General features: G+C 39.9%; 2 protein-coding genes across 4 annotated transcripts in view; both read left to right on the top strand.

Annotated features, from left to right (window-relative positions):
- Positions 1-11058, top strand: part of ccz1 (CCZ1 homolog, vacuolar protein trafficking and biogenesis associated) — a 13586-nt gene extending 2528 nt beyond the window's left edge. The window contains exons 3-17 of the mRNA XM_005721694.2: positions 250-346; positions 439-536; positions 805-898; positions 1042-1122; positions 1211-1258; positions 2700-2783; positions 3413-3588; positions 4174-4255; positions 4762-4823; positions 7167-7278; positions 7627-7660; positions 7827-7944; positions 9926-10084; positions 10607-10734; positions 10879-11058. Coding sequence (XP_005721751.1) covers positions 250-346; positions 439-536; positions 805-898; positions 1042-1122; positions 1211-1258; positions 2700-2783; positions 3413-3588; positions 4174-4255; positions 4762-4823; positions 7167-7278; positions 7627-7660; positions 7827-7944; positions 9926-10084; positions 10607-10734; positions 10879-10934 — 1429 coding nt within the window. The 3' untranslated portion in view covers positions 10935-11058. The remainder of the gene's footprint in view (positions 1-249; positions 347-438; positions 537-804; positions 899-1041; positions 1123-1210; positions 1259-2699; positions 2784-3412; positions 3589-4173; positions 4256-4761; positions 4824-7166; positions 7279-7626; positions 7661-7826; positions 7945-9925; positions 10085-10606; positions 10735-10878) is intronic.
- A 2101-nt stretch (positions 11059-13159) lies between these two features.
- dlgap5 (discs, large (Drosophila) homolog-associated protein 5) lies at positions 13160-19145 on the top strand. Of its 3 annotated transcripts, none has more exons than XM_005721689.2 (19): positions 13160-13321; positions 14217-14464; positions 14550-14731; positions 14902-14976; positions 15084-15123; positions 15222-15299; positions 15420-15509; positions 15625-15705; positions 15826-15863; positions 15957-16207; positions 16457-16618; positions 16718-16806; positions 16954-17114; positions 17204-17296; positions 17473-17725; positions 17813-18390; positions 18509-18674; positions 18831-18874; positions 19013-19145. In XM_005721689.2, the coding sequence occupies exons 2-19, from the start codon at positions 14227-14229 to the stop codon at positions 19121-19123; spliced, it is 2730 nt and encodes a 909-aa protein (XP_005721746.1). In that variant the 5' UTR covers positions 13160-13321; positions 14217-14226; the 3' UTR covers positions 19124-19145. The 3 variants fall into 3 exon arrangements, with proteins under 3 accessions (XP_005721746.1, XP_013769273.1, XP_013769274.1); XM_013913819.1 differs by having other exon boundaries at positions 17204-17305; XM_013913820.1 differs by lacking the exon at positions 18831-18874 and having other exon boundaries at positions 17204-17305.
- The last annotated feature ends 17 nt before the right edge of the window (positions 19146-19162 follow it).

Below are 19162 nucleotides of genomic sequence, written 5' to 3'. Positions count from 1 at the left end.
ACACACACACACACACACACACACACACACACACACACGTGTATTTATATATATATGAAAATATGAAATATACTGCTTTTTCTTCTTTGTATATTATTTGCTTTACTTTTGCACCTTTGTGGTCTTGCTACCCAATTTCGCTGTGCAAAAAAGTGCACAATGACAATAAAAGGTCCAAGTCTAAGTATTACATAAGAGCAACTTGGATGGAGTCTAGAGGTATGTTACCTTTCTCTTTGTGTGCCACAGCCCCAAAATGGCCTCAGGAATGCAAGAGAAACAGTACACACCATCTTTACTCAGTTTTTTCATTTACAACCCCACGTTTGGACCTCGAGAAGGAGAGGTGAGTGAGACTCCCTGATAAAGAGTTCTTATGCAAACCTTTTTAGCCTTTAGATGAAAAAAGCATACCTAATGCAAATATTTTTGTTTTAGGAAGAGAAAAAGATTCTGTTTTACCACCCCAGTGATGTTGAGAAGAACGAGAAGATCCGAAATGTCGGCCTTTGTGAGGCCATTGTGCAATTCACCAGGTATCAGTATTATGGTGTATATATTACTGCAGCAGCATCATGGCTGTATTTGCAGTCTATTTATTTGTACTTTGAGCATAAATTTAAGTGTTTGTAGCTGTGATGAAGCAAAAGGAAGCCTGAAGCACAATAGAAAAGGGAAATGTTGCAATAAGTGGTCAGATGCACACTGATAAATATCTAGTGTAAATACAGACAGAAATTTAAGAGCCGTGCGTGTTGTTTGGGTGTGTCGCCCTTCTTCACTGTCACATCCCCTTTGTTCCAGGACGTTCTGTCCAACAAAACCAGCTAAATCCCTGCACACACAGAAGAACCGGCAGTTTTTCTTTGAGCCCGAGGAAAATTTCTGGATGGTCATGGTATCTTGCAAGCTTATGTGTACATCACCTTCCCAGTATTTAGTCTTTGTCCAGAGTTTGTCTCCTTCATTTTAAATATCATTCTGCTCTTAACTCTTTAATGCTCCTTTGTGCTGTTTTATTAAAAAAAAATCCATCCTCAGGTGGTTCGAAATCCAATGATTGAGAAACCAAACAAAGATGGCAAACCACCTACAGTAGAATATCAGGAAGAGGAAATGCTTGTGAGTACTGAAAAGTATTCGTGTATGTCTTCATTGTTTATCTCTGAGTATTGCCAGTTGTACTTAGCTTCCCTCTTGCCTTTTGTAGGATACTGTTTATGGTGCAGTGGTAAGGCAGTGCTACAGCATGTATAAGGTGAGTTTGAGTGCGGTTTTAGAATTTGCCATACTTTTTAACATTTACAACACAAAAATCACTTAAACCACCAGTGTGATAAGTTGTTATTTAGCAACACAGACCCAAACCATGACACAGCCACCATCATGTTTTACAGATGAGGAAAAGGTTTTTATACTGGAATGCACTTTTTTTTAATGCATTCCATTTTAAGTCTCTTCTTTTTCTCTTCTTCAGAACAAAATGTTTATCATTCACATCAAAACGTCCTTTTTGAAATTATTTAGTCATTAAACATTCTCGCTTGTCAGCATGACTTTGAACAGAGTGCAGATGAGCTGTGGTGATGTTTTGACACAAACATCGTTGCTGTTCATTGTTCTTCTGCCGATGAGCTACTTAGCAAATTTGAAAGCGTCCTAGAGTGTGTGCTAGCTTACCATCTTCATAATGGTGATTCGTAAATAGTAAAATAGTTGTTATATATCACTGATCTATTCTTATCTTTCTCAAAGCGCTTTATACAACGTGGCTCATTCACACACATTCATACTCTGAGCAACGCATTGTGGAGCACGACTTGGGGTTCGGTATCTATCTGTAGTCAAATGACTACTCTATTAAATCTTAAAATAATTTAAATAAATATGTAATTAATGTTAAATTACTAATGCTAGAGGTTCACAAACATTTCCCCTCACAAATACACATTTCACGGCTCTTGAAATGACATGAAATAGTACAATATATATTTGTTTGACTTGTTAAGAAATATAGAAAATGTCAAAGGGTTCCTGCTGCTGTGTGTAGTGATACATTTATCTGCTGGATGAAGAAATCTTTGACTTAAAGTTTAATAAAGTAATTAAAATAAATGTCATTGCTTTTATCACATTTGTGTTAAAATAGTATTTTACTGCATTGGAGGCTTATTCTAATAAAAAGACCATATTCGCTCAAAGCCATGTAATGACACCCTAGAGTAGTGTTTCTCAACTCTGCACCCCCAGAGGTACTCTGAAGTGTTGCAGGGGATTTTTTTTTTGTTTATTTATTAGATGTTCTTAATTCCCGAAATTATTCCTGAAATAAATAGTATTTTAAGTTCCTATTATTACTATTTTAAGGTTAATCTATAAGAGAAAAATGACAGACAAAATGTAAAAGTTGCAATCAGCTGAAAACACAGGAAGAAATTAAAAAGAAGGTAACATGGAGTCAGTACAATACTGTTGTTTCATTTAAATTTAGTGCTGGTCTTTTCCGGTTGTAACACTTCTCATGAAGTCAGGTCTGTGCATTATGTTGAGGGAATCTTGCTTGAAATACGTAATGAAAGGATTACATTACTTGGGGAATGTTGAATCATTGCTCTTGAGTGTCACACATTACCAATTTATACCTGTATGATGCCAAAATAAGTCATGTTTTAACAATGCTCATTTTCCTCATGCTGTAGCTCTTCAATGGCACCTTTTCCAGAGCAATGCAAGCTGGCGGCGTGGAGCTGCTCATGCAGAAACTTGAGAAATTCTTCTACAGGGTAATAAATACTCACAAGCCATAACATTTTTGTTGCTAGGCGGATATGTTTTGAGTTCAGATCATGCATGCATGTATATTGACCTTGCTTTGACAGGATGATTCCCTTAGAATGCCGGCATGTGTGTTTTTAACAGAACTCATTCGAGCCTGACTGTCCTTGTTATCACAAGGGTTTCCCTCACTGATGACAGTTGTCATAGGGACACTGTTTATTTGTGAATGCTCCCGTTACTCTTGGAAAGCTGTAAGATGTTTGCAGTCGTGGTTGACGTCTTGATCGTTGTCTTGCCCCCATTATTTGTCTTCACGTCACACTTCTGTCAACTAGCCGGAACATTGCTTTTAAGGAGCTGCTTTAAAAATTAATTTCTAATTAGGGAATACCCTTCATCCATTAACACGGGCTTCCCTGTCCACCATGAAATCTAAATACGGGGAGAAAGAGAGAGGCTGTGGTGTGCTTGTCAGAGGTTGAATGTCAATGCGGTACAAGTCAAAGAGTTTCTTATATCCTCTTTTCTGTATTGAACTGTAAGCAAGCACTTGTGGGCAGGTAAACTAAACCCTTTCTTTTTTGCGTCTCCTGTGTCTGTGTGTGTCCGTGTGTTATCACGCTGGGGTTTCCAGTATCTGCAGACTCTCCACTTGCAGTCCTGCGACCTGCTCGATGTATTCGGAGGCATCAGCTTCTTCCCATTGGACAAGATGACCTACCTGAAGATCCAGTCTTTTGTCAACAGAGTGGAGGAGAGCCTCAGTCTGATCAAATACACAGCCTTCCTGTATAATGACCAACTTATCTGGTATACAACACTTGTTGATGCTGTGCTTTAAACTGTATGTTTGTCCATCAAACCCACCGTCTGTCAAATTTGACTGAGCCATCCGGTGTATTAAGGTAAAATCCCAGTGCTGGCATCAGCACACGAATAATGGCATGCTGGGTAAACAGTGGTGGTTCTAAACACAGCAGTTAATCCTCTTTGTGGTTTATGCGCTCCCTGACATGTCACTTGTTTTTAATTGTGCTGTCGGCCACCGGCTCTGTGTGTAAGCACAGGGGGAATTACATGATGGCTAATGAAATTACTTGAGAGCAGCATAATCGTTCACTGTGAACTGAAGATGGACAAACAGGAAGGAATATTTAATTACTGTGCAAATTAAGCAGCTGCATCTGCTGCACAGAACTCATTGAATCCCATTTATAGCCACTGCTGAACAGCAAATAGTAAGGCATTTTGTCTTATTATCTATCCAGTGATCCATAACACATTTGACAGCACACCTGATAAAAATTAATCCATGCATTTAGTTTAGTTTTGTTTTCATTAGTGCAATGTGACGTTTACAAGGTGTCATTTTTGGCATCGTGGTCGTGTTTACAGGAGCGGGCTGGAACAAGATGACATGAGGATCCTGTACAAATATCTGACCACCTCGCTTTTCCCCAGACACTCAGAACCAGAGGTAGGTGGAGTGAAAAAAGTGGACTTCTGCAGAACTCCAGCCCACTAGATTATTTTAAGGGCAAATCGAGGAATGGTCAAAGGAGGTGTCATGACTGTAGAGAAGAGGACCACTGCTTCACGATATTGCATAGTGTACATCATATGACAACATGGCTAACTTGTCTTGATAAATCTGTACAGCTAATGCTAAGCTTTTTATATAATTTGTAAAACAGGTCTGTGTCCATGGTTTTGTTAGTTTCCATAGAAGGATCCACTGTCATTAAAACATACAAAGTTACTGTAGCATTTAGAGCAGTTTGGCTCACTGGGATCATTTGCACAAAAGTTGACCCCATTATCTGAAACTTTGGCTGTGTTTAATATAAATATCTGACACTTTAGTAATATAATGATTATTTTCTGACAGAAAATATGACTTAAAATAAGGAAAGCATAATGGATCTACTTAAATAATTGGCTAAACAATCCATAATTTTACTCTCTTGTATTTGCTTGTTTCAGTTGGCTGGCAGGGACTCCCCGATGAGACCAGAAGTTGCTGGAAATTTGTTGCACTATGGGAGGTAAGTCTATGATCCCTGCGCCCATCTCTTTTAATCCAACCCCCTGCAGTGGTGCGGTTACTAGAGTAATGTCATTCGTGGGCCAAGGCATCCCAGATACGTCAAAAGGCATGTTCTGGATGCACATATGAATGATAAGATACAGATGCATGTGTGTGTGACACCATGTGTGATTTCGACCCACTGACAAGCAAATTAGATAACGAGGTAACTCCCTTGGCTAACACACCGTACTGTTAGCCAAGGGGTGGAGTATCACTCCAGCCTCGAGAGGTTTCAACTTTCTATTTTGTTTCCGTGTCCATGTGTAACAGGAGAAAGTTTGCTCAGGTGTTGCCTCCCTGCCAAAGCTTATGTCTGCATGCTGCTTAAATAACTTGTGTCTCACGATGATGTAAAGTTGCTACAGTGGTCCGAGTGTGACTCTTGCTGAAATTACACGGGACAGACGACACAGCATTTCTTGAAAAATGCTGAGAAATGTTTTTTAAATCAAGACAAGGTGTTGCAATAATGGAAGTTGCATAGGATTGCAGAGTCTGTTGGACAACACTACACAATAGACGTGCATTTAATTGGAAACATTAAATTGTTACACATAATTTTCAATTCAATTCAATAAAACTTTATTGATCCTGAAGGTTGACCCCGAAGGAAATTGGGTTAAGGCTGCCGACCTTTGCCAGCGCCGACTTACCCTTCTGACCATACATACATTACACAAACATGACATGGGGAAGACAGGTCAGAGAGGTATAACAATGGAAAATGCACCACATGAGGAAAGATAAGGAGAAAAAAAAAAACTCCCCCCAGACTGAGCTCCAACAGGGAGATCAGTTTGAGAACAGAAAAAAACACCTCTGCACATAGCACATGAAAAAAACTCTAAATACGCCAAAGAAACACATGACAAGCAACAGGGGTGGGTAAAGGGTGAGAGACAGCCGATTTAGACAGTGCATCCAGGCCTGCGTGCGCTGGTCTCCTTGATCCACCGTCAGCATCGGAAGGGAATAAGCGTCGAAGGCGTTTGGAAAGGGAGGGGGGATGAGTGTGTGCATATCAGTGTATATGTATGTGTGTGCGTGTCCAGAGTTCAGCTGAGACAGTGTCCTTCGCCCTGCTAGGCTAAGTAAACAGTCTTCCAGCCAACCCAGGTGGCCTTGCATGGAATGGGAAGGAACAGACTAAACACAGTCGTTATCAGGGTGTTTTTTGTTCGGCTCCAGCCTTGCAACCGCAGCTGGCGCCGAGAGGGTATCCGCATGAAGTGATGGTGCTTTTTACTTTAGTGCGAACAACTCATATGAATTTCAAAGCTGTTCTAACAGTCCAACACTGGTCTCTCAATCTCCCGTTGGAGAGCCGTGAGCTTTCTATGATGTTATCCAAACTTACGTTCCGTGATGTTGTCGTTTTTTTTGCTCAAAGAGCAGGTTCTGAGAACTCACGACCGCAGTTTAAGTGGTTTCTCTAAATTCCTGTGTAAATATATAACAGTGAATTTGTTGTTCTGTTGTGAACAAAAGAGGCATAAACGGTTTTTGCTCCTGAGAACATTAAGCTCATATTTGTGTGGTAAATTCCTGATTAGATTTGGTGCCATCCATTATTGGCTTTAGGCTAATATGCTACTTTACTACAACTGTTGATTATTACGGAGAAACGTGCACTGTGATGATTCATAACACATCAGTCAAAACAAATAAATACTTCGTCTTCCGGAGATTACAAATACATCTACGCAATTTCAGGGCCATCCATCCAACAGATGTTGAGATAGTAGATAGATTCATAGAAATCTAATGTGATTAGAAATAATACCTTAACTGCTTCTCAGAGGATGAGCTTTTCCTGTTTTGGAAACCTCATGTGCTCCCAGCATCACGCATATCTTAATATTTTCATTCCCATCATTCTTCAGGTTCATTTCTTAACTCTTTCCCCCATAAAGATGACATTTGATGACCTCCCCTGTACCCTTAATGACGAGTTTATATCAGTATATTTTAATAAAGATGTGGTTTGATAACCATTAAAATAGTTTCCAGGTTTTTCTAAGGGAAGCTGCATTGGCAGAGACCACCCTCTCACATCCAGTCATGTTGTTCTATAAACAGGCCTGAAATATGATAGAAACCGTTCAGCTCAGGGTTACTCCTGGTTTCAAGGGGTAAAGAGTCAGTAGCATCGTGTGCTTTTGTTTTTTGGTGTGTTTTGGGCACCAATTGAGCTTTCTGATTTTCAGTCATTTGGTTTTGAGTAATTAGATCATCTGTTTTGATTTTGATACCTGGTCTGTGAATATGAACCCAGGCACACTGCGTCTGTCTTTTTCAGGTTTTTGACAGGACCTACAAATCTGAAAGATCCGGAGGCCAAATTCCGATTTCCAAGAATATTCGTCTCTGCAGAGGACGGCTACGAGGAGCTGCATCTGATTGTTTACAAGGTACAGTAGGTTAAATGCAACACTCTGGCATGACAGGCTTGTTTCATTTCTCTTGATTTATTTAGTTTTGATTCTTTTTTTTTTTCTAATGCATTAAAAATGAGTGGGCAGTTGTTATTCATTTTTAGGAGGATTCTTGTAATCTGTGACTGGGGGGGATTTAACCTTTTTTTTCTGTTTATGAACAGTAGATTTGGGATAAAATATATTCCACTGCTCTGTCAAACGATGTGGACTTCAGGGATTAGTGCGCTGAATTTTAAAATGATGAAGTATATCCCGCACATTAGTGTGATTCCTGGCCTGTGTGACCTTGATTTTAACTTGCAGTGATCTGCTTTTTTCCAGGCAATGAGCGCAGCAGCTTGTTTTATGATCAGTGGTAAGTGTGTGTGCCCTCCCGGTTTAATGATGAAAGTTCACTTTCATTTTGCTTTTTTCATTTCGGCATTTTGATGTTTTTGCTGCTCTTATAAAACGTAATTATTACATTTTCCTCACCTTATGTCCAGTAACAGCTGACAGTTCACTCGTCTGTTTCCTAATAGCCTCTGTGGAGCTGACGAGGGAGTTCTGTGAGCAGTTGGACAGCTTGGTGGGCCCTCAGCTTACTTTGCTGGCTTCTGATATTTGTGAACAGTTCACAATCAACCGCAGGATATCAGGGTTTGTTGCAATTTCTCCTCTTTCCTAGCTTTTAGCTTGGCATGTTCCTGATCTAATCTCTATGTGGTGCTGCTACGCTTACCTCAGCTTCATTTTACAGAGAATACAGGGCATAATGATGCACCTCTGGGCAAATTACAAATATTGTTGATATAAAAAGTGATACGGACAAAATGCCATACCTACAGCAGATATTTATTCATTTTATTTTACTATACATTTTATTTACTTTATTATACATAAAGATTGCAACACAAAACCAGGGTTTAGAAACTAGACATACATCTTATTGTTTGTAGCTCAAGAGTTTAATATTATATGTTTACGACATTGAAGGACTATTTGTGTGCTTACAGTATTGTGCAAAAATCTTGAGCCACCCCTTATTTATTTATTATATTTTGCTTCCAAGCAGCCAGACTTTCTTGTAATATTATAACATATAAAACTGCATCTTTAGATACTTTGTTACTAGCAGCCTGCCACAAAAACACATCAACGTTTTCCCAATTCCTTAGTTAAATCTTCAAAAATGGCAAAGAGAACACAGTTTGACATGCATGAAATTGTATTTTTGCACCAAGTAGTTTGATTTTGTGCAGTGTTATGAAGAAATGTGGAGAAACTTTACAAGTGGATGTCAAGAAGTCATTTTTAAAGAACTGGAGTGAAAATCAGTGGCGACTAACTAGAGTGATGAATCCACATTTGAAATGTTTGGTTCAACTTTTCATCAGTATGTACTGAGGAGTCAGGTGAACAGTATAACCCTGAGTGTCTGCTTGGTGGAGGCTTTATCATGGTTTGGGCTTCATTGCAGCCAGTTGGGATCTTGCCAAAATTGATGGAATCCAGAAAAGTACCAGCAGGTTTGGTCCACCATAAAATACCATCTAGAAAGTATTTGATTGGCTCCAGTGTCATTTTTCAGCATGATAGTGATCCCAGACCCAAGGCCAAAGCATACCTGGGTAGAAAAACACGAGACTTTTGCACATTACTGTATTCAAAATAAATCAAATAGTTTTTTTCTACTTGTGCCTTTGTACAGTATCAGGAAGACTGGGAGGATATTTAAAGGCAATCTGAACTCCAAAATTAGAAAATGAGGCTAGAAAAGAGCGGTCTCAGGTCTCTTTTCAGAATAACGTACCTTAATGTCATTTGTGCGTCCAGTCAGTCTGCTATAACTAGAAAGCTGATTGATTTGTGTGCTTGGTGATTACACTTCCCACTTTGCTTGTCATTGGCCTGTAGCATTAGCTCTGCCTGGCTGGCAGTGATAGATGAGACTCTTAATATCACTGGGTAGCATCATGTCACTACTTAGGGGTAACTCAAGCAGTACAGCTTTAAGGACTGGCATCCTGGTCAACGCTCCTTTAATCCCAGCAGTTAGCTTCAGACACGGCCCGGCAGGTAATCCAAACCTGACCGAGGCAGTTTGATGGGCTCCTTTTTAATCACCCTAGTGAAGAATCCACTCAATAAATAATGCCACTGCAAATTTATCAGCTAGCTTTCAGGTCTGTGTCCTGGTTTGGCCTCGTCCAATGGTAAATAATTACACACATCATGTATAAAAATCACCTATTTGAATACATTCACACACATGTCCATAGATGCAGTTTAGGCACTTTTGTTAAGTAAACTCCAGCTCATTAACTTGGCACAGCGTGGGTAACCAATGAAGCAGGGATAAGTAAAATGATACCTTGGTTTAAGGCTTCATTTGGTAACAGTATGATTTTAGAGACTGGCCCAGCCTCTTTAACTTTGTTTGTCTCTTACTCTAACCGATCTTACTGGATATCAAGGTAACACACATTTCATGCAGATTTTGAAAAGCTGTGCTGGCACCTTAAAGTCATAAATCCCAGGTTCTCTAAACTATCAGGTATAAAGGATAATTTGTAATACTAACATTTTATCGGCACTTTTTATAAGTTGCTTAACTTTTGCTTACTTTTGTTACTTTCAGGCCAGAAAAGGAGCCCCAGTTTAAGTTCATTTACTTCAACCACATGAACCTGGCAGAGAAGAGCACTATCCACATGAGGAAGACCGCCAGTGTTTGCCTCACCTCTGTCCATCCTGACCTCATGAAGATCCTGGGAGATATCAATTGTGACTTTGCCAGGTAAAATCAGAGGACACTTTAGTGAAACTTAAGCTATATTTACTAAGTGCCATCAGGCATTTCTTCGAGAGTTCTCTAATGACAGTTCACAGATAAGATAGGTGGTACTGCTGGTGTTCCTAATGGTGACCAGAGAGGATAAAGAATTGATTAGTTTTGGTTTATATAAAAATAAATAATAATAATAAGAGTGATCACAGCAGCATTAGACCATCTTTAGTTGTGTATTTTAGAATCAAACAAAGAAGATGTGTACAAGTACAAACTCATTTTCCCAGCGTTTCAGCACAGCCGTGTAATTTTCAGTTTTATTACGACACTCCTGGGATCTTTGCATATCCACATTCTTTCCGTCTTCGAAGCAACTTATTACACTGCAATCCTGCAGTGTAATAAGTTGGGGGGTTTTGAGTAGGTTAAAATGTTCTCTGGTACATTACATGATCTCTCAAGCAACAAAGAGCCTACTGTGAATGTGGTGAACACCTTCGTTTGAAACATGTAGTTCTTTCTGTCTTTCAGGGTTGACGAAGATGAGGAAATCATCGTAAAAGCTATGACAGACTACTGGGTAGTCGGCAAAAAGTCAGACCAGAGAGAACTGTACGTGATCCTGAATCAGAAGAACGCCAATCTGATCGAAGTAAACGGTACGTCTCCCCTATTTGGCATAAAGCAAATGTATGTCATTCTTACCAAAAGTAAACCATCTGTCCCAGTAATCTCCTCTTCTCCTTAAGTTGACCCTTGTCTTTTTTTTCCCCTTTTTCTTTTTTTCTTTTTTTTTACTACAGAGGAAGTTAAGCGGCTTTGTGCGACGCAGTTCAACAACATATTTTTCTTGGATTAATGGTGAAGACACTAAAAACTGTTGCAGGGTATCTTGACAGCATCAGCGTAATGCAATAATTGCATCGTGAAATTAACAATAACAATGAAAAGATTCCTCACATCGATTTGTTTTTTTTATTTAACCTTGAAAAATTGTAATTTTTCTTCTGTAATTAAGTGTAAAAAAAAAAGAGAAAAAAATCCAGGTTTTGACTGTGTGTGTAATTTGCTTTCTTTCATTTTCTTTGTACATACTTGAGATTTGAAACAATTTTCTTTCGCATTAAAATGTGTTCATACACTTTTATAATGAACATATGACACTTTTTCAAATATATTTAAAAACTGACATGCTCATACTCCGGCTTTATTTGATGATTCCGTGATTGTTTTCCGATGCCATGTCAAAAGATTTGTGGTTTGTAAACAACTGCCCTAACTTCAAATAAATTAAGAACCAATTTTCTGCAGTGTACTGAATATTTTAAGTCTCTTTGGCTTTAGACACAAAAGCGAGTAAAGGTTTTGGAAACTCCACAACATCATTCTGATCATGAGTCACTGAAGTCAGGAAAACTCATTAAAATGTAAAGAATAATAAGGTGTGGGTCACCTCTTTGATAACTGTTCAGTGCAAATTAATTGAAGGTAAGTGAGTAGATGGTAGCATTACTTAGGTTTTTGTGGCCTGTTTTCTTTGTTTTGCTTTGTTGTTTTGTTTTTTTTACATTTTAGAACAAAGACATCTGTTAAAAATAATTAATTCCAGTTACTTTAAAAATAAAAAGGATGAGGATGGGCTAGAATAACACAAATATTAACTTGTGATGAACTCCTGGAGCACTTGAAACATGCCAGAGATCATAGAAATCTACTGTTCCGTGGTTCTTGGTAAATAACTGAGAGAGCACTGAATTCTTGGCACCTATGACATATTAAGCTTGTAATATCTTTTCTTTTTTGGTGCTTTTACAGGAAATGTAGTTAGCAAAATCTTACAAAAAATCTCATGAATTACGCTTGAACAGCTTTTTCTTTTGGTTTTGTCTGAACTACATCCTAACTTGTACTTTGTCCTTTGTCCTGCAGGGGAAAAGGACAGAAAATGCGATGACATCTTATCTCTTAAAAACACAGTTGCGAGTTTTGTTGACAGAGAGGTTAGAAATGTAATATTTAGTCAGGTTTTTTTAATGACCTTTAAAATACAAGTGTTGTTACTATTTTAGGACTTAAATCCACCATAAAACAAAAATGATCATGACTCAAAAATGTATTTGTGTTGATGTTACTTCATTTGGTTGTTGAACTACACTACACAGAGTTTCATGTGGAGAGAAAAAAAGGTGTGTACATTTATATATGCTGTTGGAAATTTTCTCACCTGTTTATGCTCTCCTTGTTTGAGTTATGACTTTGTCGCTGGTCTCAGAGTCAATTCTGGTCTAACAGGCAAGTTACACAAGAGTGATGTGGACACTGAAGTCTGCATAAGGTACACAAAGGAGTAAATGGAGTGTGTATAGCACTTGGTGCAGTGGCCCCCTGCCCCCAAGCTAGGCAACTGGCTCCAGCAGATCCTAGGAACAACATCAAGATCTCTGTCCAGAAGAGTGCAGTCCTAGAAACAGCTACTGCGCAGGACCCTGAAGCTCCCAGGTCCCAAGCTTGAAGGATAAAAATCACCTGCAGGGGGAAGAGGAGGGGAAAAAAACAGAGATATTATAATTTATTTGGCTTCAAAATATCACTTTTTAAATCTTCTGTCTAATTGAGAAATGTATTAAACTTATTTATGATGAACACTTTTATTTGCATCACATTGTACAATCATTTCATTCGTTTTCTGTGGATGCATGTGTATTTTTATTTTAGGTTGCTTTGCAAAGTAACAAATAATGATTTACAGTTCATTTCATTCCACATGGATTTAACCCACATAGCTGATTGCTGATTATAAATAATTCCCGTGTTCAACTATATCAGCTAAACAACTTAATATTAATACTAATTGTTACCCTTCCTACTGTAAATGCCTGATTTTATCAGACACATGCATATTGTGTAATTATACAGGGTTTGACCTTTAAAAAAAAAAAAGAATTTATTCCAAGCAAACGTTTTTATACAATTTTTTTCTCCACTTTTCTGGACTAATTTCAGCACACAATGGAAAGTTGTTACAACAGCAACAAAATAATCAGAAGAAGAAGAAGAAAAGAAACTAACCAATCAGGGCTCACGTACGACTTGCAGCCAATCAGCGTAAACTTGGACAAATTTTAAAAACTCACCCGCCATGATTGTTATGTTTCTGCACTGAGCGTGTACGTTGCGCTGTCAGGTTTTAGTAAGTAGACAAAAAAGAAAAGAAAAATATTGTACCTCTTTGGAAAAAGAAAAAAGGTAAGTTGGGTTTTTAATCATAAAAGTTGTTCACTTAGATATATTTGTTAACGGAACGTTGAACTCTGCGCGAGTCCTTCTGTCAACAGTCGCGGTGGAGTGGGTTACAAAACTAGCATTGGTTGAATAATTAGCTCGTGTTCCTGGTTCGCCTTTGAAAGTATCTATTTCTACTCACTACACTTTTTAGTAGCAGTAGAACAAAACATTGTGCTGGCTCACGTTTATTTTCTCCAATTTTTGCCTTATTATATTTTGCTTTTACTCAGGTATGTAGTTGGTGTAAGGTTCACGTCTCCTTCAAATCATACTTTAATCCAGTAACACTGACGTTGACATTTGTTTGCAGAGAAACCACCAAGGAAAAAAATGAAGCCATCGCGACGCCATTCCTGTCGTTGTTTTAACGCAATTGTTTGAATTTCCGGAGAATAAGAAAAGCGGGAGGGGAAAAAACACAGCGTCAATATTTTTGATCTGTTGGTTGTTGCGTCTGCAAGCTTGTAGCTAAACAGGCCAAAATGAAGCAGTTTTTGCCGTGTTACCATTTATAGTGCCTAGCCTATACCACATACTAAGAAGTGTTTTGTTTTTTGTTTTTGTTTTTCCCCTGACAGCTCTTGCTCAGTACATTGTCCATGTTTTGGGAATTATTTTTGTGTGGTTTTAAAATTGCCACCACATGAATAATGACACTAATACGTTTAAAAACTTTGTCTAATTTCTATTCTTATAGCTGATTACAACACAAAAAACGAAAAAATTTTGCCATTCAGTTTTTGATCCCTCTCGTTTTTATCTAATATGACAAATGTCTCCTAATGTCTGTAATATCCATTGCATGCAATCTGCAGTACCTTTCAAAACATTATGTTTCCCTTCTTGAAAAATCCAGATACCTGATTATGGAGTCACGATTTGCTCACCTGCGGCAGCGGGACACCAGTGTGTCGATGCTTAGGGTAAAAATGTCTCGGAGAAGGTCTCATTCCCAGAAGGAGAATCGAGAACGTACTGTGAACACCCGGAGGCAGCTGGATAAACTCCCAGAGCTGGAAATGTCCTCCCTGAATGCCTCTATTGCAGTGGCCAATATGTCAACCATACAAGAGAAGATGAAAAACAATGAAAAACCTGCTAAAGGTATGGCTTCACAGTTTAAAAAAAAAAAATGGACTGCTCTAGCTCTAGCTGATTTGTGCCCTTTCCCATGCTTGTTACTCCACAGCAAAAGCAGTGGAAGATAGGCTGAAACAGCTCGAGCGCTGGAAGGAGCGGAAGGCTCTTGAGAAGGAGAAAGAGAAGAGGGAAAGGGAACGTAAAGGGGTGTTTAAGATTGGTCTGTATCATCCAACGGGAACCATTACCTCACTACCTGCTGTCCCAGATGCCTCAGCAAAAATCCAAGAGGTAAGAGGGGACTTATCAAAAAACACTTTAGGTAACTTATTATAAAACAAGTCTGTGAATCACATTACTTCCCTATCTTTTTGTTGGTTCTGTGATGACCACATGATATCAGAGGATATTCTTTTTGGTCTCAGTGGAATTTATTTATTTATTTTTGGTTATGTTTTCAGAAAAAGGCAAACACGGCTCCATCCCAAAGTATTAGAGTCACTCGTTCAATGAAACAGCAGCAGCAAGTGGAGAAGGTACTGTTTTCTTCCACGCATGCACCATTGTTTTCACAAGTTTCGTATTTAAAACAAAAAAACGAATACTTTGTTCATTTGTTTTTCTATTGCCTCAATTTCTGCAGCCTCTGAAGATACAAGATCCAAATACTGGAGTGAAGAAGGGTAAATTAACTGAATGCCCCTTAACTGAATTTTTATTCTTTTAAATGCAGCTTTTGATTAGAAGCAGTTTTAGTAATGACCTTCTTCTCTTTCTGTAGGACAACCTGCTGTGGAAAGATCAACAAGGACCCGGCTAGCTTCTGCCAAGCCTGCATCAACTACGACCAAGACCAAAGGTACAAATAATTTTTAAAAAACTGCCCTTGAAACCAGCCATTGAGCTTTGTTTGTTTTGCAGCACTGCAATCCTGTGTTTAGCTCTTAATTTGTGTCTGTATTATCCCATTCTACCATAGAAGCACCTGCCGTACGAGCTTTGTCAACCAGATCTGCCAACAGACCTCCAGTTCCTGTGGTAAAAGGCAAACCTAAGGACAAGACTGCAGGTATTGTCTGGTTTGGAAGCTCATTTCATATCGAAACTGGGAAGGGAAGTTAAGAAATGGCGTTGAGGGATTAAAACAAATGGATATTTGTTTTGTGTTTAATGTCTCTCACCAGTGTCCGATGCAAGAACCACAAGGAGCCGAGCAAATCTTAATCCTGTGGCTCCCCTGTCTGGTGCACAAAGGAACTGTAAAGGTATCATGAACCATAAAACCAAAACAAAATTTGTTCCAAATGTGTCTGCCTCACTTTACATTGTGAACAGTTGTTGGAATTTCTCTCACCATTTTTGTTGTCCTTCTTTATGAAACACAGAAGCAGTCAATGACACTATCCATCATGCTGTCTCAGAGGTGAGCAGTTCAGTGAAACGCACGACAAACTAAACTTGTGAAACTTTTAAGTAACTTGGAGTTTAATTGCTTTGCTGCTCCTGTCGTGTGCAGGAACCTGAGCTGACAGTGCCTGAGATGCAGGACATCGAGAAAAGACCTAGTCCTCCCAGCCCGACACCATGTGCTGAGGAAGAAGACATGGTGGTGGATCAATCTCCAGCCAAGCCTGTTTCTGCTGATCTCGTCCCATCGACATCCTCATTTGCTCCAGAAGGTTTTCTCTTCCAGGCTCCGACTGGCTTGTCATCCTTCAAGTTTGAGCCTCTCACACCTCGTTCAGCAGACTCCTTCCTTACACCAAGGTCTGCTTCTTTTTTCCGTTTCATCTGCTCAAATTTTCCTTTTGCTAAATATGTACTGAAACACTGATGTTGGCCACAGTATTGCAAAACACCAATTAATAGATGTGTTTACTGCTGTTGTTACTCAGCATTACTGTGACGAGTCAGGCAGTAGTATCTTTTCTTTTTTCTTTTGGGCCCTTTTTAAAGAAAATATGTAGGCTTTAGAATTTCAGTCAATCTAAAAGCAGTGCTGTTCTTTCCATCCAGCTCCAGCTTCAACCTTCCACCAGCCCCCGTATTCAGTGATGAGCAGAGCGAATCGTGTCCACCTAAATCTCCTCTGCGCTCTCCTCCTCATACCTCTCCCACGGTTGCCCCTCCAAGTCCAGGTGGATCAGTGGAAACCAAGCACGACGTACCATATTTCAGGTACTTTTCATATTGTTTAGTCTTTCAAAAAAGAACGCCTTTTTCTTTTTCTTTTTCTTTTTCTTTTTTTTTAAAAACATTTTCTTTTAAATGCTTCAGATCAGAAATGGCCAATGAGACAGAGAGACTGATGAGCTTGTCTCTCCACTGGGAGTCTAAAGTGGAGGATAAGTCCATCCCAGAAGAAAGTGAGTTTATCTTCTACACCAATTGATTATTAAAACCTTGAATATTTAATTTTGGTTCTGTAGATAGTGGTTGTTTTTCATATGAGGAAAATGGTGGATTTCTCTGACTAATAGTAATTTTGTTATCTTCTTTCTCATCGTGTTCAGTGAGAGATCGCATGCGCACAGCTGTTGGCCAAGCACGGCTGTTGATGAAAGAACGCTTCAACCAATTCAGCGGTCTGGTGGACGACTGTGAGCTAGGCCGAGGGGAGAAGATCACCACCTGCACTGACCTGCAGGGGTTCTGGGACATGGTTTATTACCAGGTGATGCCTCGAGAGGTGCAACACACACATTAACACGCAAACAAGGAGAAGTGGCCTAACATCTGTTTTGCACTCTTTCCGCATTCCAGGTCGAGGATGTCCACAAGAAGTTTGACGCTCTGAAAGAAGCGGAGGAGCGAGGCTGGGTGGAGGAGCACAAGCCTCCACCACGACAGAAGAAGGTAGTGAAGGTAAAGATTCCTAATTTAAGCGTTGGTTCAATAACACTGCTTTACTTTTGTCAACACACAGCTGTGCCATCATAAAACTAATTGCGTTTTATGGTTGCTGTTTCTGTAGTCATTTGCATATGAAGGCCTCCGTGTTTAGAAAACAGCTTGTCCCGTCTTTTTCACAGAAACAGCTAGCAGCATCTACCAAGCCTGCAGGAACTAATGCAGCAGCTAAGGCTCGTCTGGCTGCCGCAAAAGCAGCCATGAAAGCCAAAAAGCAGGCAGCTGAGGCAGAGAAGGCAGCCGGTGCTGCTAACACTGAAGACTGTCTCGTCTTGAGCTCTCAGAATCCACACCCACAAGCAGGGGCTCAAAGGCAGGACACAGTGGTCTTTGATGGAGGCTTCTTCCAGGTGGAGAGTCCAGCTAAACAATCAGGTGACTTGCATGCCAAAAGTTTGGACTTTGAATGACTCTGGATTTGGTCTAATCATATTGCACATGTTGGGTTTTTTCTTTGTTCAGTTAGGAGATCCAGCCATTTAAATGCTGCTGTGCTGCCTGGGGTCTCTCCCTGCTCCACATATCTCTCGCCTAGAAGGGTCACCCGGCGCTCCCTTGCGTTGGCTCAGACACCTGTTCAACGTGTTCACGCACCCGCACACCTCCGCCTCACTCTCAGACAAACCCCAGAACCAAAGTCTCAGTGCGGCACTCCTCAGGCGACCCAGAGCAGAAGGGACATCGTGAACATTTCTATGGATTTCTCACCTGTCAAGGAAGTGATTTCAGATGACACCCAACCTGACGGATGCCCTGCACAAGTGTCAGAAAAAGTCTTCACAGACATTCCCTCTGTTCCACAACTCCTTCCAGCAATCCTCGAGCCAGCCGAGGATGTAACTGTTGATAACCCTGTCAGTCCAGCAGTTCCAGGCTCTCCGTGCAAACAACCTGCCGTGCCCCCAGCTCCTGAGCCCTCATCAGCCCCGAGCTTTACACTGTCGCCCTGTGCAACTCCTAGCCAACCTTCCGTCTCTTCATCTGCTGTGCAGGGCCTAGTGGAGACTCTGTGTCACACACCGGACAGCACAGTCGTTGAGGTAAAATAAATTTCCCTTTTAATTCTGTTTTGTGCTTCAGAACAAATTTTTTTTTTTCTTTTTTTTTTTGGGGGGGTTCTAGCCATGTAATGAATATATTATTCTCTCGTAATTTTAGGAGATTTCTGGACTGGATTTTGAGAGATACCTCCAGCCCTCAGACAGATGCAGCCTGTCACCAAGGGACACAGTTGCGACAGAGACACTGTCACCCATGGCAGTGGATGTAGCGATGGAGAGTCCTAGAGGACAAGCTACGAACTTTCTTACTGAGAAAGAGTCTGGTAAGACTGTTTTATAACTTGGCAACACTAACTAATGAAAGAGATTTTTATGTTGAAGTGTTGTTGGGTTTTTTGGGGGGGGGTTGTCACCACATTTTTAAAAACTACACATTTTCACCATTTTATTCATTCTTTTGCTCACTTCTGTCACGACAGCACTGCCAGTGGTGTCTTCGGTGTTAACTCCTCACTCACGACAGGTCAAAGTTTTTCCACTTTTCTTCTAAACACTAGGGTTTTATGGAGTGGTTAAGTAGATAGATCGATCCTAATGTTTTGTCCAAAATTGTCTTTGTGATTTTTCTCTTTGGATTTTTTTTTTCCCTTTTATTCTTTAGGTACAGACAGCAGAGTCTGCCTTGCTTCTCTTCACCCCAGACCTGAAGGACAAGATACGCCAGTCAGTCTGTCCGAGTGACCTCATGGTCTTCACCCCTCCTAATATTTAGTAAAGAGACTGAAGAAAGTAAAGAAGTGTTTATTTTTGA

The sequence above is a fragment of the Pundamilia nyererei genome, unplaced genomic scaffold (assembly GCF_000239375.1).
Source record: "Pundamilia nyererei isolate P.nyererei 1_Seehausen unplaced genomic scaffold, PunNye1.0 scaffold00005, whole genome shotgun sequence".
In the NCBI taxonomy this organism is placed as follows: Eukaryota; Metazoa; Chordata; class Actinopteri; order Cichliformes; family Cichlidae; genus Pundamilia; species Pundamilia nyererei.
The sequence above is the reverse complement of the archived record's forward strand: the minus strand, read 5'-3'. Positions and strand labels throughout refer to the sequence as shown.